The sequence below is a fragment of the Echiichthys vipera genome (genome assembly GCF_963691815.1).
Source record: "Echiichthys vipera genome assembly, chromosome: 7".
Classification (NCBI taxonomy): domain Eukaryota; kingdom Metazoa; phylum Chordata; class Actinopteri; order Perciformes; family Trachinidae; genus Echiichthys; species Echiichthys vipera.
Window position 1 is genome coordinate 18,384,463 of NC_139832.1, and position 23,197 is coordinate 18,407,659.

Sequence of the window (23,197 nt, forward strand, 5' to 3'; positions counted from 1 at the left end):
TGGGACAATTCTACGATCAACTCTGTACTGAATGTGCTCAGTTACAATGTATGTTAAATTCCTTACTGTACAGTTTCAAAAACAATATTCTGTTTATTCATATCGGGCCCATTTTTTGGAAATGTCACATCCCTGATGAAAAAGTACCCTTACTTTCAGCCACTATGTCCCTGCAACATTCCTTTTTGTTGCAATGATATTTGTGGAGTCTAAAGACTAGCATCATAATCAATTATCATTTCAATATCATATTGGCTGAACTTTGTTAAAATGCCACCGCCACCATAGGCATAAACCTATTAGAGTTCATCAAGATGGTTCCGGTTCAAACTTATTGTGATTTCCTAACAAACAGTAATTTATTTTATTTACTGTATATATACATTGTGTATCCAGGGTCTCCAAGCGTTTTGAGACCGAATGAGTAGATTCACTCGCAGTCGCATTATTGAAATATTAACTTATGTTTTAGAATGTAAACCCTCAAAAACACACAACAAAACGTGTATTAAAAAAAGGAAAACAAATGCAACTTCGATTTCCGTGTCTGCAGGTGGTGCATATGTTGAAATGGCAGACGCTACTTTGTTTGACAGTTGGTGGCGCCATTGAAATTATAAGCATCTTGGTTTTTTGCAACCAGAGGAGGTTACCAAATTTGGATTAGATGGCATAGCTGAGCGCTAAGCCAGTTTTGTTTAAATGGCATTGTGCTGAGTTAAAGACCAAGTGAGAAGTAGGGTCATTTTTCCATAGACTTCTATACTAATGGACTTCTTTTTGCAACCCGTGGGTCTACATCATAGATTATATATAAAGGTGGAAAACATTGCAGCTCTCCAGAAGTGAAGCCAAAACATCCAATCGCCCCCTGGTGGTTGCAGCTCATAAATCCCCCCCCCTCCATGTTGGGACATGATGGGACATGGGCCAAACTAAAAACTTCAAAGTACACCTGTACAACTCCCCCTTGTGGGATATGTGCTATCTGCTATAGGTGAATTAAGGAGTGATTTTAGTCCAATATTAACAACTTAATGTTAAAAATATGACACTTGCAGACATGGGTGGATGACAACATCATGATGGTACATACGTCACACAAACACACAGAAGCAGTTGGTATGAATTTAGTTTTAGTGAGGATGTGTGAAACAAGCCAGTTTAAAGTTGTATTATGTAAGAATTGAGATACGTTGTTTCTAGCGGTAAGATGCACAGTAATTACAGGCGCACGTCTGGGTCCTCATATCCCAGATTTTGTCGACCGTATGACCTCAGTAGATTGGCAGCTTTCACCTGCGCAATGCAACGTGATTCCTTCACATGCTCCACACTGATGGGTCTGAAGAAAGAAGGGGAATGGTGTAAAAGCGCCACTTACTGCGCCGCATTTGATTTTAGCACAGGAAAGTCGCCATAGACACTCAGCAAATCACTTGGCAAAGCGGCACATACAAGCGCTTTTTATTAGTGGGTCATATGATGAGTCACCATTGTTTTAACTCACTCTTTGATAGAAAGTACCTTTACAGACAATAAACGAGATGAAAATCTTAAAGAATACAACTTGTTGGAATGGATTTCACTCAGTTTGCATATTTCACTATTAATTTGTATGGCCCACATTTGACTCTCATAGGCACAAGGCCGCAATATATTGTCATCCATATCTTTAATGCCTTTTTGTTATTTTATGAACACTGAAAATTCCAAAAAATACCACCACTTACTATTAAAACTATGTCTTATTAAGATCTGGCATTACAGGAGTGTAACATTTTTATTATTTCCCACTGTTAATACTTCATCCAAGAACATTTAAAAGAGGACATTGTTGAACATTGGGGGTCAGGTGTTGGTCTCTGTGTTCCACGTGCTTCACGGTATGGGGTGTTAGCACTGTACAGTAGGTGGAGTTCTAGCTGACAGGAATACAAAACACTTGAAATCGTGCTCAGTGCCTACACACGAAATGACGCAGGTTAGTGCATGCTCTACACAGGACCCCTCGGCTCCCTCTCTGTGTCCCCTGGAGGGTCCCCGAGCCCGAGTTTTGGATTATCCAGTAGGTCATATGAGGGGAAGGGACCGTTTTTGTGGATTGCACTAAAGAGAAAAAAAGGAGGGGGAAGAGCTGGAGCGAGCAGGTCTGCTTGGGCGGGGTTTCCCCTCATATTACAAGTCTGCACAGAAGAGGAGCGGAGCGTTAGAGGACGGAACCGTCTCCGGCTGCACGGAAATGTCGCTGTCGTCGAGACTCTGCATTTCTTGACCTTTTTTTTTTTTGAAGTTCTTGCTTTAATGTCGTCGTCTCCGTCTCCTGTCTCGCATTTATGACCACGTACTGGCTGAGGTAGTAGTTTGTGCTGTTGGTCGGGTTGTGACACTGCCCGCTATGGAGATGACTGCGCAAGCTACTGCCTTGCTAGTGCTGGTGCCTTCACTTCAACCGAGGAGGAAAAAAAACCCTGCTCCCAACGCTCTTAGACGGTTTTAACAGGTAACGAACCGCTAATGTCGTAGCTGTAGCTATCGTATTGTATTAAAAGCTGTAATGGAGTGATTTTTAAACGGAAAATGTCACATCGCTGCATTTCGAGTTGAAGCCTGTATCACGTTTCATCCAATAAAAACTGGGGGGAAAGCACTTTGTATGCAGTTTTAATTTCTACACAGAAACCTAACGTGAGACTCACTAACATGCATTTTAATTTGAACCATAATACCCTCTTTTTTTTGCAGGATTGGAGAAAAAAGGAGCAGAAGTCTTGCATGTATTGACAGGAAATGCAAGTTTATATAATTTGAATGCTCTTTTTTTGCTTGTGTCGTATGGTTTTGTTCCCCACCACCTCAAGCGGAGTGGGCCGTGTAGAAAGCATGTAGGTCAGCAGTACTGTTGCTATGAGGAGAGAGGAGTGACGTGGCTCCTGCTGCCCACAGAGGTATCCTACAATACATCTGCTCTGATGCACACAAGCTGGCTTTATGCCTCTTCCCCCGACGTCCTTTGTTGATAATGCTGCATACCATCAGACACTGGAGCAAGATAGCATGTGCTCTTCCTGCACCTAAACACCCCTTCTATGCAGGGCAGAGCTCAGACATAAATCTGTACAGCAATGCTCTAGTAATAATCTGATTATTATGCTAAATCTGGACGTGTGTGCCTCAGTATTTGAACTCTTATGGTGTGCAGACAGACAGACGCACCACATGACCTAACCCCCACAGGCGTGTTCAGCAGTGGTGTCCTCACAGAGGTCTGGGAGTGCAGCAACTGATGTGGGTCATGCGTTGTGGGTTAACCTTTTGAAAATCCTCCCTTGGCTGCCCAACAGCATCTGGTTGCTCTGTATCACATTAGTATGGGCAGTCAGGGGTCTCGTGATGGGGGGTGGGGACCGGAATGGGTAATGCTTTGATTAGCTGCAGCGGACCAGGCAGCCAGGGTCGATGAAACCGGGCAAAAGGGGGGCTGCGGTCTTGGAGTTCAGACCCCCACACAGCCCAGATGAGAGCACGCTACTCAGTCTTATCACCGACTGCAGATTGAATCCTGCGTTTGACCTTCCGAGATGACTTCCATGAAATATTTATGAGTTCACACTTGATAGTGTGTTAGGCAGAGTTATGTTCATGTGGGGGCCACAGCTCTGCCCACTAGCATCTGTGCTGATACTAAACAATACATTCTACTCCAGAAATACACGTTGGATGAAAAGCAGTGCCTTTTCTTTTGCTAGAGAAGCAGACTATAGTAAACAAACCACACATAAGAGTTGTGGTAATTGTCAAACCTGTTGAGTAGCAGTCATACAGGTCTGCATCGTGTATATATATATATTAAAATAAGAGTCTGTCTCATGTAAGAAGTAATCCAGCCTCCCGGGTAAAACCAAACATCATTTATCACATCCTGACTCTAAAGAGAGCCAGCCTATGGACCAGTGAGCAGCTCTAAGGGAGCCCATGTCCTCATCCATCTTGTGTCAAAGCTCTCATTTGAGCCGGGCCGCGGATAAATCATAATCGAGGCAGCCGGAGCCCTAAAGCAGTTAATTCAAGCCCCCCTGTGGTTAATACCCGCTCAGATGGGCAGCCGCACCCTTGTCCTCACAGGAAAGTCGACCCTCGTGTATGTTATCTGTTCACCAAATACTTTCACACATGTTACTTCTGTATGATGCAACACGTTTGGAATCAGTGCTTTTTTCAGTTAATTTATGGATAGTTTGGTCTATAAAAGCTTAAACAAAAAAATTGAGACAGTACAAGAGACAATACATGACCAACAGTCAGAAATAAAAATTGAAAAGCGACAAACATTTCACATTTAAGCACCTGAAGCGTTTTTTTTTTATTGAAAAATGAAAATCGATCGAAAACTGTTGCACTGTTATTTTCTTCCAATCAATGATTCAAATAAGGATTGTAGCTTTAAATAAACATTTGATCATCTTCGGGTGGTGGATTTGGGCTCTGAGAAATGGTGATGGTTGTTTTTCACAATTTTCTGACATATTTATAAACCAGATGATTACTTGATTTGAAAATAATCAATAGAACAATCACCAACCAATAGAGCTGAAATTATTAGCCAATTATTTATGATCATTGACTAATTTTTCAAGCAAAAATGCCAAACATTGGATGGTTCCTGCATCTCAAATGGGAGCATTTGTGTTTTCTTGTGTTACTACACATTCAACTATCTACTCAAGTATCTTTAGGTTTCTGACTTCTGGTCAGACAAAAAAACATGTGTTGTGAAAATGATGAACCAGACTATGTTGAAAAAAAAAAATAGTATAAATAATAATATAATTTCAATGTATACTCCTCTAAAAGGAGGCTTGAAGGCTGTGCCCCCAGCAGGGCCTCACTTTTCCACTACAAGAGATGAGTATCTTGCTGCAACTCCACTCAGCATCTCCCTCAGATCTGTCCACGGGTCGGGTGGGAGTGCTGTAACCTTGGAAAAACAAGCCGCCCACAGGAATGACTGTGTCATCATTGCCGTCATCCAATCTGGACCACACACACGTGTGGAGAGTAGGAGTAAAGTGCCAGATCAGTGCTGGCCTGACTGGAGGAAGATGCGGCGCTGGCCTGTGGGGACCAGATGGCCCTCCAGCTCCTGCAGAGGACCCAGGAGTGAGACTCCCACGTATATGATCGTCTTGTGTGTGTGTAGGCATTCATAAAGGTATGTATGTGTGTGATGCACTCATACCCTGATCTTCACGTGTGGGTTGGATAACCTGAATTAAGCAAGTTTAAACTAGTTATTTACAATTGTTATGGGTGGTCCACAAACCTGTCCTGGCTCTCTCCTATCCCTCAGAGCATTTACTTCCCATTCTATGTGTACTGTCTTAACTTTTATCTTTATTTTCAGACATTAAAAAGTAAAACAATTATTATAAAAAAGAAGAATGAAACAAAAGATAACTGATAACATGAAGAGGTAAAATAAAAACTTGAAAATATGACTGGGAAAGGCCACAGAACTTAGTTATTTTTCTAAAATTCAGTCAAAATGGCCGGCACATAGTGTGCAGTTCCTCCTAATTGGTCTCAGGTGCAAACTCACTGATTAAACTCACTGATACAAATCAGATTTGTGTGGACTAACTTTTTATTAATGCTGGAGTTGTCATGATGCCAGTTTTATATGTTTTGATGCATGATTTTCAAGAGGAGTTAAAAAAAATAAATTTGTGCGAAATTAATAAAAACGTATAAATATTGAAATTAATTGCGGCTGAATTCCATTTAGCTGCTTCGTTGTCACGGTCAGGGTATTGTGCACGCTGGCTCATTGTGATGGCTTAGTGGGACACTTGAATAGAACAGTGTCATTGTACACTGACAATTTTGTTACTGAAAAGTCAAAAATACGTTGTTTTTTTAGTGAAAGTGCCCTATTTTAAGCAACTATTGCCACAAATCCAGCTAATATGTATTAATGCAGATACATAGAACTTAATTAAGTATTGTATATGTTTGTAACTGTACTGATTGTGACTAGGATTTTACTGGGAAACCTGCCCCACAAGTTTCACATTTTTAGTGTCACATTATGGTCTTAAATTTGTTTAAGGCATTTCCACCCTCCAAAGAATACAATTTTGGCAATAAATGTTTTTCAATTATTTCTGAATAATTCAGAAATAAAATGTTGGCTTGCAGTATCCCCCCCAAAAAATAAACCCATTGACACTGGCTTTCAAGGGGAGAACTCAAGACATAGACAAGGCAAAAAAATAAATAAAACATGCTGATTCAACCTTTGAATAAGCATATTATAAATTATTATAAAACCTTTGAGTACTAGGAGGAATGCAATGTATCAGGTTTCCTTTTACTACTTGCAATAGAAAGGCCATGAACTCCCGTGACTGGTCTCAGGTATTTCAGTTATTTGGTACTGCGGTGGTAAAGTTTCACAGATAAATGATAAAGTTATTCATTGTTCAAAACCTGCTTTAACTAGTTGAAGGGAAAGACCAGTTGAAACGGGGACACACATTTCGTGCACTTCTTTTTGTCAAGTTATCTTTCATCACTTTAGAGTGTGTGTGTGCGCGCGCACTTCAGTGTCAAATTACGGCCCTCGCAGCTGCCTCCACCGTGAAATCTTCTGTCAGGCTATTCTGTGAACTGATACCCTTCATCACATTGCTTTGGGACTCAGTTTGTCAGAGTGGTGATGGTCTTTCTCTATACGACTGCTTAAGTGTAAGGGACTTTGAACCCATTCAAGCCTGACGTTCCTACAGAATTTCTTTCATTCCCTTTTGGATTCAAATAACTGAATATGCAGGATTTAAATATCAAACAGTTTAACGCAGATTTTAGGATTAACAAAGAATTGAATGCTTTAAACACTATAAAGTCCATTTGCTTATGCGGCTAGGACATTCTGTTACTTTTCCCTGTTTGTCTGTTCACTCCCACAAACTCGTATTCACTAAGTGCATCCCACCGGAGCCAGGATCAATCAACATCTGACATCTGTTTTTGTTTCTGTCTACTCTACAGTGAGTACTCTAACTTTTTCTTTAATCAATAACACAGCATAGTAATGTGGAAAAAAACTTTGATTTCAGGTTTTTTTTTAATTGAGAAGAAAAGTAAGCATTTAAACCATTTTTACACTGATCCTTGGTTTCCAAAACAGTACAAAGTGTGTCTTTTGTTACAGTAAGATGTACATCGCTTACAGCAAAAGAAAAGAGAGAAGTATCCACTGAAAACAATATTTACATTTTTTACATTTAAATTAATTTACTCTGTTCCATGTTTCACCAATTCAGTCACTCGTAGAGCGTTAAGAAACAACATTTACACACAATAAGTAGAAGCTGAAAACGACAACTAAAAAAATGTGGAAAACCAATGAATCAGGGAACAATATTGATTGTAGACACTGAAAGTAAGTGCTGTCTATTTAATCGTCTGCAGTAATAGTCATATTCACAGTACTTCCATTTAAGTGACACATTAAAAATCAATTTGCTTTGTTAGAGGTACCTGCTATTCATAAAGATGGGTGTATCTTAATAGGGGCAATATATCCAACTGATACTGAGGAGAGGTAAACATGAGTGCATGACAAAGGGGTTTTTGAGCATAATACATATTAAAAACATATATATTTCGTACAACATTATACCCATCACACAGTTGGAAGCTTACATTCCTTCCTCTTTTCTGAAATTTTTTTTAACTGAATAATGGCACAGGAAGCAGCCAATGATGCACATGATGTAGCATACAAACATCCACTCAAAGAGGACAACGTGTTATGCGTAATACAATAAAAGAAAGAAAATTACGAGGTAGATGGCTGACGATGAATGCGTGCAACAGAGGGACTATTTTGTTTTTCCTTCCTAAATTGGCTAAATGTAAAAGCTGCAGAAAAACTGCAGCATCAGGAGAACCAGCTGACATGCTGTCTAAGGCTTGCATGTGTGTGATTTCTTTCCTTTGGACAACTGCCTAACAATTGCAGATGACTGAACATGGCTAATTCAAAAGCTCTACATGGAACAGAGAAGGTATGATTCATATATGCAGGACAATGGTCTTCAGGTTAGTTTTTTTCTTCTTTACACTGTACAGGCGTTCCAACACTTAACAAATGTCTTATGCCTTGGAGTATTTACATTTTCACATTTATAAATATTGTGCATTAGTTAGTTACGGCCATCCTGAGATGCACATCGTCACTGTCTAATCCACGAGAGTCGATGCCCTCAACCTTAGGCATTGCCTCGCAACAAGGTTCATGATGGCTTCCTTGAGATTGGACAAAAAAAAAAGTAGTTCAACTCTTCAACAGCTCTTTTCTTGTTTCTTTTCTATATAGAAAAAAGGACCAGACAAAAAGAGATCATCCTGATTGAGGATGATCAAGAGAAAAATAGCCCGGACCAAAAAATCCCCATTCCTGACCAGAGACATCTTGGGTCCCTCAGCAGAAGAGTACATCCACACTAAAAGCACTTTAAAAAGAGCACAAGGGATGAAGGGAACTGCAGAAGTCAAGGTAGAGTTATGTTTCGGTGGCGGTTGTAGTTTCGCAGCTTGATTAAGTCTGCCTGTTGCCGTACATGAGGGGAATTATGTAGACAGAGATGTCGTCTCCAGAGCCTAATCTGTCGTTGGATATCCTCCAGCCTCGATCCTTCAGCACCCCTCGTGCTCTCATTACGAGATCCTGAGCTGCCATTGTGTACCTGACATAACAAAAGTGATAAATGATCAAGGCGTAGTCATAGCATGGTGATACCATAATATAAATGGTTCAATCTGATATTAATTATGCACAGTATTTAACTAAGTGCAGCTGCAGAACGATGAAAAAGAACCTGAAAATATTATGGTGAAGAGTCAGAACAGCCATGTTAACAGTCTCACAAGCTTTTCCTTGACATCAGAGAAATTACTTATCTAAATGTTTGGAAATTTGCATAATTACAACAAGATAACAATTTTCATCCTCTACAAATAAGACCGGAGTGAGAGGAAGTTCAGCCCCGATAGGCCGGTGTTGCGGCTGTGTGATGCACGAACGTGCCTGTGCTGGTCGTCGGGGTCGCAGTTTGCCAGGAAACAGGTGACTGCTTCAGCTACTTCCTGGTTAGAGAGGACATCCCACAGACCGTCAGTTCCCAGCACCAGAACATCATCAGCTCCGTGCTCGCACTGCGCCAAAGGGTAAACTTTGACCTGGAGGTGAAAGGGAAAAGAAAGACAGGGGTTGAGAGAAAAATGGTTTTGAGGAAACATATAAACCTGTCGCATGAGTTTCTCATGAACATGTCACATAAATGTCTCCATGGCAGAACAGGAAGAACAGGGAAAATAGCCCTTATTCTGACCTGTGTTAATGCATTATTCCAAGTAATGCTAACCTTGTAGTCACACAACACATAAACAGCCAAATTTGGCTACTTTTGTTGTGTTATGTATATGTAGCAGTCTTTAGCCCGGTGTACTGTAGAGTGCCTATAAAATCAGCTGAATGGATTGTATTAGTGTTTGTATTGGATTTGTATGTTAAGTTTGTTGACACAACTGTAGTTCTTTACATAAAGTGGGAGATATCGTCGGAAATTCACAACATCTGACCACTCTGCTACTCAGGATTACAATTTAAACAATGTTACGCATATATTCTACCTTCAAGTGTCAGTTAGTCTGATTGTATCCAGCCGTTCATATTTGGTTTAATTTCTCCAGGTTTTGTGATATCCAATACTTGGATTCCAGCTAAACCACATTCAATTTGTGGTGCTAAAAGACTTCTATATACTGTACGTATCTCTACTATAACAGAAAATTTCAATCATACTACTTTAGGAAGCTAACTGGAGTTCACAAAGAGAGAAAGAGATTGGTTTTCTGGAGTTTCCATTTGTGTCACAACCCTTTTTTCCAGCTGTGAGCAGCACTTCCATTTCCTTTTAGCAATGCATTGTGGGAGAATCGTGAACATCAATATTACACTCAAGGGTTGTAAGTGTTGAATATTGTCTTTTCTCACTTTATGAAGTGAACACACATATCAAAACCTATCTAGAATTATGATAAAGCTAACGCTAACATGGGGACGTTGAGCAGGTAATGTTAACTATCTTGGTTGCACAAGTTAGCTCGCAAAACATTTGCCAACATCACAGCTAACAGTAAACATTAAGTGAATCTGAGGATGACGGGAATGTCAGTTTTGCATGGAATTGGCTATAAATCAAACTATTGGACAAATCAAAATGTTTATGAAATGCCATGTAATTACCAAAAACATGTGGATTCACCATCCTGACGGCTTAAATGATATAAAATAGTTGTTATATTTTCAGTCTGGCTCACTGTCTTATTGGGGATTATTTCTTGGGTAGAAAGTAGTTTCAATGATAAATCCACAGCAGGATGTGTGGATTATTCAGCGTAACAGGATGCCGTTTCTGTCTGAGGGACATGTTACTGTTGAACTTTATATAAAAAGAATATTAGAATCAGAAATACTTTAATAACCCAAAGGGGAAAATGGTTTTGTTGCAAACTCCAGCTATACAAACAACATATTTAACAACAACAATATTATACAGATGACATATATTTGTAAAAAAAATGTTAACAAATCTTCCTCTTTATATGTTTCTGGAAGTTATTGATGACCTTGATCTTTGATCTATCCAAATAGAAATGTTACTGTGGCCGATGTTGCGTGGCACAATCTCTCAAATGACTATGTCTGAGCAAAAGTATCTTCTGAAAAATCAAGCATAATATTACATAGTGACCTTGGCCTTAGTTTAGTTGCTTCAAATAATTACTTGGCTACCAAGCTTGTGTGCCATACTTTGCAAACACAACAACAACTTACTGCAGAGGTTACTGCTAAAAGAGCACAGCGCCTGTGCAAAGGGTTGTAAAGACATGACATGACCTCCGAGAGGATCATGAGCCTCCGTGTTGCGCTAAACCTTGAGTCACTGTCAAGCTTTAAGAAGAGAAAAAAAGGACTGAGGCAGTTCCTGAAATCAATTCCAAAATGGAGATTTCGACAGCAATAAATTATCTCTAGTGGAGAGGTGATGACCATTCTGACCGCCCACATTTTTTCGCATGATGATCTGATGACTCCAAGTCTCAAGGTTTTTCTGGGAGATAATAAGCTAAAAGCAGTCATAACTCTGGCATGTTTGCGGGAAGGGTTTTTCAAAATCCCTGCAGGACGCTCTCCCACGTTTCTTTATATAATAATTGCATATTTTTTCCTGCATTTAAAATCCAGCAGGACCTCTAATGCTCAGGTTCGACATGTCTTACATATACTTATGTCTGAAATTATCAGACTTTCTGACATCAAACTATCTGAAACAATAGTGACTACAAGCATCTGAACAAAATCTTAAAAGACTGAACTATGACTGAACTCAAAGGGCAATTAATTAAAGATCAAGAGAATCCATGGGCTTTGTGAATACTGCAATCATGTGCAGTAGACACTGTGAATGGAAGGAGTCATTTGAGAGTGACAGCTGGTGGGAAATGTTAATGTGCACGTTGACCACGTAGTTCACAGTGTGGATTGTTAATGGTCAGAGGCATTTAACATCGTTGCCTCTGCGCTCTTGTTTTATCAGGAGGCCGAGGTAATGAGGTGAAATAAAAAAAGGAATGATCGTATTTTTCATATGGTGAAATGTCGATGATGTGATGTGAATTTAGTTGCAGAAATTAAAAACAACAATGATAAATGTTCTGCCCTCCAGATCCTTGCTGTGCTTCAAAAGAACACTTTAAAATTCACTTTTTTGAAATTCAACAATCAACAGGAACAAATCCAAATAAAATGAGGCATATATTTCTTCTTACCAAAGACGTGTGTTTTTTTTTCTCCTTTAAAAAAAAAATATGAACAACAAAAAGTATCTTGTTGTGAAGAATGATACTGTTAAGTTCAAATGGTTGAAAATAGAAACTTAAGTGACAGTTGGAGAATTTACTTTTTACTTACCTTCCCTTGTCAAACTGTTCACAAAAATGATTATTTTTTTATTTTTGCAAAATTCAAAATGCATCCTACCTCTGGGCAGCAGGACAAGAAGGGCTTAATGTAGATGTTAGAGTCGTGCACTTTGAGATTGTGGTCCCCGAGACCTCTGGTGACCCCGATGGTGGCTAACACACGAGCCTGCAAAATATCAGAGACGTGTAAAAGTGTAAAATCTATTTGAGTCAAACAAATCAACAACCGACAGATATTTTCAGTTTATTAGAACTCGGACATCGCCTCGTTTGTGCTATAAATTCAGATGGGTCAACGGGGGCAAACCAGTCCCACATCAAAAAGTGCCATAACTACATGTACAAAGCAGAAAAAATATCAGTTTCACCATAACGGCTCTAAAAGTGTGAGATATTTACATTTGCGGTTCCTTTTGTTTTCTATAGGTATCCCTGTCTTCAATAAACTGCTTGTGTTTTCATCAGGCAGGTTTCTGCAATATATATGTGTAACTGTAAAGCAAGATACTTTTGACCAAGAGCATATATACCCCTCATGGGAGTCTATTGCATTCCTCACTGATGATTGTAAAGAATAGCCTGCGTGACACATTCCACTGATGGATACAGGCTTCTCCCAGTGGCGAGATGGATAACCAGCATTTAAGCAAATAAACACAAGCTCATCCACAATGTCTTCCAGTTTTGTGAGTGTCTAATGATCATTCCCCAGACGCCATAAACTCATTTGTAAGCTGTGCGGTACTCCTTTTTGATTCCTGTACTTTCTGCACAGGTCGCCTCCTAAAATGGCTGCTGGCACAGGACTGGGGATCTAGGCTAATTGATTCTACTGTACAGCTTATGAGACAGGGCGGCACATAAGGCTAGAGAGGAGTACAAGGGTGAGTGAGGGCCTGGTAAGAATGGACCTGGATCAGTATGCACCACATAGAGGGGGGAGAGAGAAGGAGACAGAGAGGTGGAGAGGAGGGAGAGCGTTTCAAAGTGGCGGCAAAGCTCCTCCGGCGGAGAAGGGGAAACATCCTGGGATTAATTGTTGAGCGTAGGGGCCCAGCAGGCTGCGCGCTGGGCTTTGAAGTGCTCTGGCGTTCCTCTGCCTGCACAAAGCCCCCCCCCCATTCTATCTAGCCATCCATCTCCGCGCTTCACTTCAAAGGGAGCGAGACGCGACACGGGCACAGCCAACCGCGCAGGGGTAAACCCGAATGTGGTTGCAGGCAGAGAGCACTGTGAGGTGACATCTGCCCCCAGTCGTCAGTCAAACATAAATCTACTGTCTGGAGAAGGCCACGGTGAGAACATATTCAGAACTATCATCTTTCCTCACTGACCTTTTCAGTGCAACAAGGACAAGATGCTCACACCACTACATGTACGGAATGACAGAGGGGAAATGCCATGAAACAGTGCGCTGAGCTTAACCTTTTCTTTTGTGTTACATGTCTAAATACTGACAAGCTGTTTTGTGTTTTAGTGACATTATATGCCAATTAACATGGCACTTTTTGGACACTTATCGTCTGTCTTTCATCAAATCTAACGGGCTCCAGTGAGAGTTTCCCCTTTTGACTTCTAGCTGTTTTGCTGATACGTTTTACCTGCTGAGGGACATCAAAGTCCATTAGAGCAGAGATACTTTCTGTGCCATAGGTTGGTTGCAGGATGTGAAATGTTGTGGGGAAAAAAAGAGATACGGAATGCCTTCCACTGGCTGGTTCCTCCACATAGTGTGTGTGTGTGTGTGTGTGTGTGTGTGTGTGTGTGTGTGTGTGTGTGTGTGTGTGTGTGTGTGTGTGTGTGTGTGTGTGTGTGTGTGGGGCTGTCTAATGGTGCCCTGGTGAGCTTTGATTACAGACACGGTGCACAAGGCCGCAGGAGTAATTCTGTCAGCAAGCGGCTGTGGAGCACTTCTTACCTTCTTCCCTTCGCCGTAGATCAGGGGAAACTTTAGGTCATCATCCTCGATGGTTTTATATGCCCTGCACAGAGGAGAGGGGACACTTTAATGGGTTTTTGGTTTATGGCAGGCAGCGTACACGTGCTCTGGAGATACATGGCCCCTCACCCCCCACTGGCCCTGACAGCACAGAGAGAAACAGTATGCTAGGAGGGAAAAGAGAGACGGATCACACAGAGACAGATGCCTTGGCAAATTTCTCTCCTCTTTTTCTTTCTAACTGATCACATAAAAAACTCCCTAGCGATAAAGAGAGAAATGTCTATGGATGTATGAGACCGTATGTATGGTTTACTGTTGGTTTTCTACGACTGTCTGCTGCAGTGTGTGTGTGAGTGTGTATGTACAGTATCTGAAGGTCTGAATGTAAAGCAGTTGAATGATGCAAGAGTATCCACGTTTACATTCCCCCTGCTCTCAGAGCGGTGTTTAAACTTCCCCAACTAATGAATAATTCACTGTCTTCGTACTGTGACCAGACAGAGCTACAGTACAAGGAACAAGACTGTATGCATTCATGCCAGGTCTTAGGAGTTTCACCTCTATACTGTAGCTCAGAGACTAGCAGAAGAAGAAACCCTGCACTCTTGCTCATAGCCAGAATACAGTTTAACTTCAGCAGAAACGCTGTGTCACTATACAGTACCAGAGACATTACAAATTGGAGCCAAATTCTAGAAGAGTTGCCAAAGCAAAGTTTTCCATAAACAACTTACACCAGGTACTACGAATAGAAAAATCCTTACATGGATCACATAACATTTAGAAATACAGGTTATTCTTTATTTTATCCTTTAGATCAGATCGGGAAGAAATGTTCATAACAATGGTTCATGAAATGGTTTGAAGTGAGTTTAGACTGCTTTTATGTACAAAATAAATACATTTAAAAAATAGAAATATAACAGCTACCTAGTCTTAAAAGCTGCTTCAAACAATCCTAAATATGGAAATACCATGTGACCCAGGCCTGCCCCACACACCTTATCCAATGTATTTCAGCTGCTGTGAAGCAGATTAGCAGGGACCAGGATGGTTTTTACATTACTGCTGGTTCCACTCAGCGAGACCATATGTTTCCACCTTAGGCAAGTGCTACACTGCTGCACTCAGCACTTTTTTAACAGTGTGCAGAGCGAGGACTATCACAGAGAACGCAGCCCACAAACACAGAAATAAAGTTTGCAGCCTAAGCCTAAGAGAGCATTAAGCTGTTACACCCGTCAAAGAGTTTCCTCACTGTTTGCAATATTCATGGTGTGGAAAAACGTCCAATACAGCAGTTTGATGATGCAAGACATAAACTGAGTATTTAAAAAAGTACTTATTAAACTGGGGCCTGTCTCATTTAAAAAGGGGGAAACGCCATTTTTCCTGCCACATAATTTCAATCATCTTTCATTTTTCATTTCATTTCAAATTCAAGTTAGTCTCCTCAAACAATACAACTACATAAAGACACACTCTTGTGATTGTCATTATTTTCAAAGATATGTTGGATGAAATCCCCAGAGCCTGCTTGTCGGGAACAGTCTCCCTCTGGAGGTTTGTGTTTACAGCAAATCCATCCTGTCAGACTTGAGATAACAAGTGTGTGAGAGAAAGACAGCTACATACATTAATCCTCTTATGATACCTGCCAGCGGAAGAGCGTTGCTCAAGGGTCATACTGTGTGACCACATCGCTGAGTGCTTTCGCATTCAAGGGCTGTTCGGTCGCCTGATATGTCATAGAGTGGGGGGAGGGGAGATGAAGAGAGGGATGTAGGGAAGGAGAGGGTTGTATCATCCTCTCTGCAGGTGACGAGAGACGGCCAGGAGACAAATGATGTCATCTCCGCTCGGTGCAAAGAGGGGTGAAAGAGAAACATTAGCAGTGTGTGCTCAGCGTGCTGATCTGCACACACACTATTACACACATGAACACACGGGCAGACACACGCGCAGGGCCGTCTACAGACTTTGGGGTGACATTGTGGCGGGCCTGTGTCAGCACCTGATGAGTCAGACAAATTGCCGCTATTGACAGTTGGGTTCAATTAAACTTTTTGGCCAACCTTGATGTGCTTTTCATAGATTGAGTGGTGCTTTCAGGAGCAAAGCAAGGCCAAAGATAATGGCAGTGGCCCCACAACTCTCCAGATGTAAGCTACAGGCATCAGTCATATCGGTATGAAGACATAATGGAAAAAGAAGGGGAGGGGACACTCTAGTAGGCTTGGGCACTAAAGAGAGACACTTGAGAGCAGTTCATTGTCATTTATCATTGCGCTCCTATGTAGACTACACAACATGTTATTTTACTTTTTTCATTTGAGCAATCTTTTTTGTCCTAGATTTTTTACCACCTCTCCTTTATCTCTATTTCTATCTTTGCAGTTTTCATTTCTCTCTGTATTTTAAGCAATTTCCTTCTCATCTGTTCTCCCCGCCCCCCCTCTTGGTCCTCTCCAGCCACCCGCCCTCTTCCCCAATCTTCCCTCCGCAGTGTTTGGATCACGTCAAACACGGCCGACCATTCAACATCCATCACTCCAGGACGTCTCACAAACAAAACCGCACACTATCCTGGATTACAACACGCCATTACAGCTCGCAACGCCAAAGAATCCAACTGGCCGAGGGAGGAGGGAGGTACTGAAAAAGCGAGGGAGGAAGACACAGACAGAGAGAGGTGGGCTGCAGGCCTGTATGCCTTCATTAGAACGTGGCCTTGATCATGGATGCCTTTGAGGGGATTGGATGCCAGTGTACACCCACACACACGCAGCATGTGGGCACACTGGCTGCACACACTGACAGGAGAGTTTACATGTACAGACAGAGATCTGCAGAGACATTTAAAAAAAAAAAAAAAAAGATCCTCTGTACCTATAGAATGTTTGAACTGCACCTACACAAGATGACACAATTATGTCACACCCCAACACATCAGCCCAATCAGCCACATCAGCTGACAGGGTACTAATTTAAGACCCAGACTTAGTCCGAGTGAAACAAGCAGAACTGGGTTATGGGTAGAACCTGATTAAAAATACATCATAGGCAGTCTGCACTGCTGAGACAGTAAGCAGGCAGATGACAGGCTGAGAGTTCTGGGCCCAACGAGGAATACAGCGGCTGACTGACCTACATCTGCTGAACCGAGCGGCGCCACTAAAAAAGGCTGCACGGAAGAAAACATTCTGTTTAATCTCCCCTCAGTCATCTGCACCTACCGTTCAGATATCTTTATGTATAAATGAATGCATAACATGTTCTACAGGCGGTAGACATTATTACACTTACTAACTTCAGTTATTAAATAACTTATGGTAGAACGTTTAAGTACAGTTTTAAGGTACTTCAGAGTTAAGCCGCGACAGCAATGCTAGGATTATTTTCACCTTCTGAGTGTGTGTGTGTGTGTGTGTGCGTGTGCGTGTGCGTAATAAAAGTAGTGGAGTAAAAAGTAGAATATTTCATTGTGATACGTAGTGGAGTAGAAGTAGCAAGGTATCTTAATACTGAGTACATCAGAAGTGTATGTAAGTAAATGCACATTTCACAAATACATTTGGAATACAGGCCTTTCACTTGTACTAGTGTAATATTTTGTACTGTGGCCACTGGCATATGCTGCTACACTGGTGAGTTAGGTCTGTTTGGCCTACTGTACTGTATGTGTCGTGATTATGAAACGCTGTTTCCTTTGACACATTAAAAGTTGTTCCACAGTTCATGTAGATGATTGGCTTTAAAATCACAGAGCTGATTGCTAAACCCCCTGAGAATTCTGCCTTTGGCATTGAACCCAATGTGACCCAGCAGTGTTTGTAACTTACTTTAGGGTTAAAGTCCATGTACACCTCTCTACTCAGAAGAAAAAAATACAGTGTACACTTGTAATCACATGTAATCTCCCCCCCTAGTTTGTGTCTCTTCGATTCCCTGGTCTCCTCCCTTTCATTTTTTTCTCTTCTCTCTTTTCTCTCCCTTTCACATTTCAGTCTATATCTCAGTCTTATGTGCTCTCTTTTATTCCTTCTCAAACAATTTTCATCAATCTCTTTGACCTTTTTACCTCCCTCCACAGTAAGATAAAGAGCTGTCCTTGCTGTGCCCACATATGCCTTCTTACCTTCTTCTCACACACAGAAGCAGAAATGTCAATGCCACTTCCTGGCCTCCTTCTGATGGTGAAGCTGTGAATGGCTTTACACTGCTGCACACTCAATAGGATGGAGATTGCTATTATTGACTATATTATAAGGGGTATCTTATAGGAAATCACTCAAGCCTAGATAAGGTCACAAAGTAATGTTTCAGACAGGCATAATTATAAGAGGCCAGGAAATTATTTTGACATAAATTTCTCCCAGAGGGCTCATAAGTGGATCCGACCAGATACACAGAAAGAAAATTGAAGTGTGCGTTTAGCGTTAAATAAATTAGCAGAAATTATAGTTTGCATGCCTTGTTACTTGCGCATTGCATTTGACGTTAAGAGATTGATCCGATCAGTAAATAAGTCAGAAATCAACAAATAAGTCAACCCACCATCCCGACATGGTGAAGTCACGGAACAGCATCCTCTTCCCCACCTCCTTCCTTTGGACTCTCCTTGCGAATTCCAGATGTGTAAACTCGTTCCCTAATAAGTGGGGCTGCATGTAGGCCTTTGATATGAAAGGGAGGGGGGGGCATAAAAAGAAGAAGATAGACATACCCAGGGGATAGGAAAAACAATTCCATAGTCTATTAAGCTGAAAAAGAGAGCAGGCAGTGTAGGCAAAGACAGAGCTAAGCATAGTCGGTGTCTCAACAGGAGAGGAGGTCAGCTTTGCTAATGTCTGACAGCTGTGCTCGCTAGAAAGGAGCTGTGAAATGTTTTTTTCTTACCAGGAACTGCAGTCGCTGTCTCTCAGACTCCGGCGTGAACTCTGCTGACACAGGGATGACTTCCCCGGCCCGGATAATGATAGCTCTGAGGGAGAGGAGCAGACAAAACAAAACTGTGTTTATTTTAGTTTGGACACTGTTGCTCCTGCTGGCCACAAGGCACGAGAAGTTGAGCCATAAAGAAAAGACGCCAAAGGCACAATCATTTTGTGATTTTGAGATATGCAAAATCACAAACTTATCGTTTGCACAGATGTATCTCACCTGCTGTCCCCAGCGTTCCCAACGTAGAGCTTCCCAAGCAAATAGATGACCACCAGAGCAGTACAGCCACCCGAGATGTTGTAGACTGCCTTCTCCTTCTCTATCTGCACATCCTAAACAGAAACACACACACTCACTAATTACTCCTCTGATGAGAACACATAATCCATAATCATGTTTCTAATCATCAAAGCCTTCAAAAACGTTTTCCTATCATGCTGTGGCACAAAGAGTTTAAGAAGAACCAGATACAGAGTAAAATACCGCCCTTGTACTTAAAACACATGATAATATTAATTATAGCGCCATAACAGCAATAAAATGGAATGAAAACCTGAAGGATAGGAGGGAAAGGGACCGTTGGTTATTACACTAGTTAATTAGCCCAGATTAATTTCTTGCTAATTAAACAAAAAAAAATAAAAAAATCGAAAAAAAAACATTTATTAGTTAATTAATTAGATGATTAATTAACCTGTCAGCAAATTAATCAAAAATGCTAACATACATTTGAACCAAGCTGCTCACACTTGGTTTAACCCTTTAATGCTCTCTGTGGCTACTTTAACTGTTAACTGTTCCTGAGGGGCCTTTAATGGCAAAACAGAAGCAGGAAGTTATGCCGGAAAAAGGATGACCCCTCTGGCGCCTCCTTCCTCTGTCACTATCAACAGATTGAGTGGGGTGAAAAGTGTTGACGAACAATGTGCACACACATTTGCAGCATGTTTTCCCAAGAGGGATGTTACCAAAGCTAAATCATATCACCTTCTGCTCTGCTGCTGACGACCTCCATCTGATTACAATTCTGTGAGTTTTGTGAATGTGTGCGTTTGAGTACAGTGTCTGTGTTTCTCTGATACAAAGCAGTAGTGGATTGTACTTTATGCATGCATTCTGTGCGTGTTTGTGTCTGGCAGGAAAGACAGGTGTGTGTGAATCGGAGTGCAAGTGTGTGTAGAAAGTTCTGCATGTTAATTTTAATTTAGTTTTATTTTTAGTGTGTACATTTGTACATTTTTTTTAACTTAAATTTTATTGTAGCCTTTTTAAAATTCTCACACTGTTTAGTTAAATATATATTTTTATTTCATTTTTCTTTCTTTGTGACCAGGGAGATGTGCAAAGTAAGAATTTCATTGTGCAGTGTGACATCTGTCTTAACTGAACATATGACAATAAAAATCTTGAATCTTGAATGTGTGTGCAGTAAAAGCAATCATTTGTGTAACTGCATGGATACGTGCTTGCATTTTTCATGAGACAGAATTAGTGTATGTGTGTTTGGGTGCATGTGTGTCTTTCTGAATGAAAGAGTAAGAGGGCATGAAAAAGTATATAAGACGTGGGTGTTTGTGTGCGTGTGTGTGTGTGTGTGTGTGTGTTTTTGTGTGTGTGTGTGTGTGTGTGTGTGTGTGTGTGTGTGTGTTGGGGATGGTGAAAAACAAATGTGTCCTTCACCCTGAATGAATTATGAATCGATAGCAAGCCCTGCATATTTATCCTCATTGTATCCAATGCCTCTTGCTGCAGGCAAAGTCTTTAATAATGAAAAGGTCTGCATAAACATCTACACCTTTTCCTCTCCACTTCCGCCAGGAGGAATCTGACAGCGTAACTACAGAACCAACAGGCAGAAAAAGAGAAAAGAATTGTTTCTTCACATTGAACTCATCATTGTTTTCTTGAAAGAAAGGATTTCACATCATTCCTATATCACATCATGTAACCACATCAGAGAGTGTAACCTTTTAGATACCTCCTAAGAGACCACCAGGTGACATGTTTGAACAATTAAAGAATACATAGGTCTACAAAATGGAAATAAGGTACGTAAATGTTTTATAGGTTGAAACTGAGCTATTTTATTTCAGCTATTGTCATTAAGACCCCCATCTTCGCAGCAATGTTCAAACCAAGCCAAAGAAGAAGAGAAAGTTTAACTTAATCGGCAGAAGCTGCTGTTAAATTACCATACTACCTAGCTACAGGTCAGGCTAAAAACTCCCATCTGCATGAATTGAATTGAATTGTCTTTATTGTCATTGTACCAGTACAATGACGTTTACAGTACAATCCCTTAAAAGTGCAGAAATAATTTCAAACTAAAAAGCATAGAATGTTGTTTGCAGTGTTATCAGTTTGTCAGTTTGCAGTTAGAACAGAGAGCAGCATTGGCAGAAAAACAGGTCAAACGTCAGAAAAGATGAAAAACTCTGATAATGGATATTGAGACAGGTAATTAACTGAATGAATCATTCGAACTGATTAGCAAAATCAGTGGCAGATCAGCTGTTTTTGAGGGCAAGAAGGACCTTTGGGCAGATTCTTCAGCTACTGCTCCTTAAATACAAAGCATTAATAACCTGCTGCTAACACAAACACACACTTTCAGTACACAATTGCCATTGTGACTGTCAATATCCATGTATTAAATGGTATGAACAATTAACTAGTGCCCTGAGACAGACTGGCAACCTGTCCTGGTTGTTACCCGCTCCTTACCAAATAAGAGCTGGGTTAGTAAATAATAATGAATATATACAATGGATGGTTTAACTCTTGACAATTCATATCACGCGAAAAGAATAACAACACATAAACTGTGAATTTAGTATAAGATTCTTAAAACATTATATTGATTTACCTTAATTTCCTAAAGGGTAATGCTTAACCACAACATAGCTACCTCATGTTATCACAGTAATTTAAAGGACTAGTTCAACATTTTGTGAAATACACTTTTTGCTTTCTCTCAGAGCAAGCAAATAAGAAATACGAAGTTAACTCAAGCAGATTGTTAGCTTAGCTTAGCTAACAGTCTGCTTAGCTTAGCTAGGCTCTAAACAAGGATAACAAAATCTCCCCAACAGCTCTAAAGCTCACTCAAACTCAACAACATGTGTGGTTTTACCATTTGAGTTTTTGTCCAGATTATACAAACAAGATATGTTGTGATATGCTGTGAGCTTTATATGCTAGTCAAGCTAGCTTTTTAGTTGATAAGTGTTAAGCTAACTGGCTGCTGAATTTTAAACCTAACCCACATCAGTGTTTGCCACAATGACACATTTCTGAACAAGTATAGATAAAACAGACACAGACACACACAACCAAGTGAAGAGGCTACAAATAAATGTTTTATACAGAAGAGGCTCATACGAGGCGGGTGATCTCATCTCCTCTATTTCTATTACGGGCCCACTAACAGTTTGGCTTACAAGCCTTTGTTTCTGAGCTACATTTAGTATTCATCAGCCTTTAGCCGCCACACGCACACATGCACAAATGCACGCACGCACGCACGCAGGCACGCCGGTTACACAGGAATGCAGCGGGTCGTGTCAGTGGGGAATTAAGGCGGATCCTGCTGATAAGATACAGAAACTCGGTGAACTCTGAGACAAAGATTTAGAGTGATAACAAACCTTCCCAAGACTCTCTGACACTTCCCATTTCTTAAAGAATGAGCTTCATTAAAGTAAATAAGATTACTTATAAGGGGGGGTTAGTAGTGAGAGTACCAAAATCTTTTAGGTAGTTACTCAGCAGAAGTAGAAGTGACAGTTTTTTGTTCCAAGCAGAAATGTGTACCATGTCAACCAAATAATTGCTGAAATTAAAATAAATGACAGCTGTGGAGGACAGTAGGCACTGGTTTTCCAAGTATTTACAGCCATCTGTCCTCACCTGTGGGCTCTGATGACAATGAAGCTAGAAATACATGTGTATTAGCTTTCTACCATTAGCAAGTTGCATAGCTGCAGGGTTTAAAGTAGGAAATGGTGGATTTTAGTGCAATTACCCTTTAAGAAAGCAAGAGGACACAGATAGAGTGCAGATTCAGAGGGGGATGAAGAACCAGCGAGGCATGTGAGATGTTAACCAGAGTGACACATAGGTGTTTGATTTCCAGCAGTCGTGGGCAGATATGTTTCTGACATGGAAAAGATGAAGAGAGGAGAACAGAAGCAGCAAAGGAACTATAGGATCTTAAAGTTAGAATACATGCTGACTCTACAGCGTAAAAGTAGATCA

At 40.8% G+C, this 23,197-nt stretch overlaps 1 protein-coding gene across 1 annotated transcript in view; it reads right to left on the minus strand.

Moving 5' to 3' along the window:
• Positions 1–7,418: 7,418 nt before the first annotated feature.
• The window catches only part of ppm1h (protein phosphatase, Mg2+/Mn2+ dependent, 1H), a 32,454-nt gene continuing 16,675 nt past the window's right edge, over positions 7,419–23,197 (minus strand). The window contains exons 4-10 of the mRNA XM_083917115.1: positions 19,160–19,272; positions 18,896–18,980; positions 18,554–18,672; positions 13,973–14,036; positions 12,113–12,220; positions 9,095–9,246; positions 7,419–8,753 (exon numbers count right to left, since the gene is read on the minus strand). Of these exons, the coding sequence (XP_083773241.1) occupies positions 8,606–8,753; positions 9,095–9,246; positions 12,113–12,220; positions 13,973–14,036; positions 18,554–18,672; positions 18,896–18,980; positions 19,160–19,272 (789 nt within the window). The 3' untranslated portion in view covers positions 7,419–8,605. The remainder of the gene's footprint in view (positions 8,754–9,094; positions 9,247–12,112; positions 12,221–13,972; positions 14,037–18,553; positions 18,673–18,895; positions 18,981–19,159; positions 19,273–23,197) is intronic.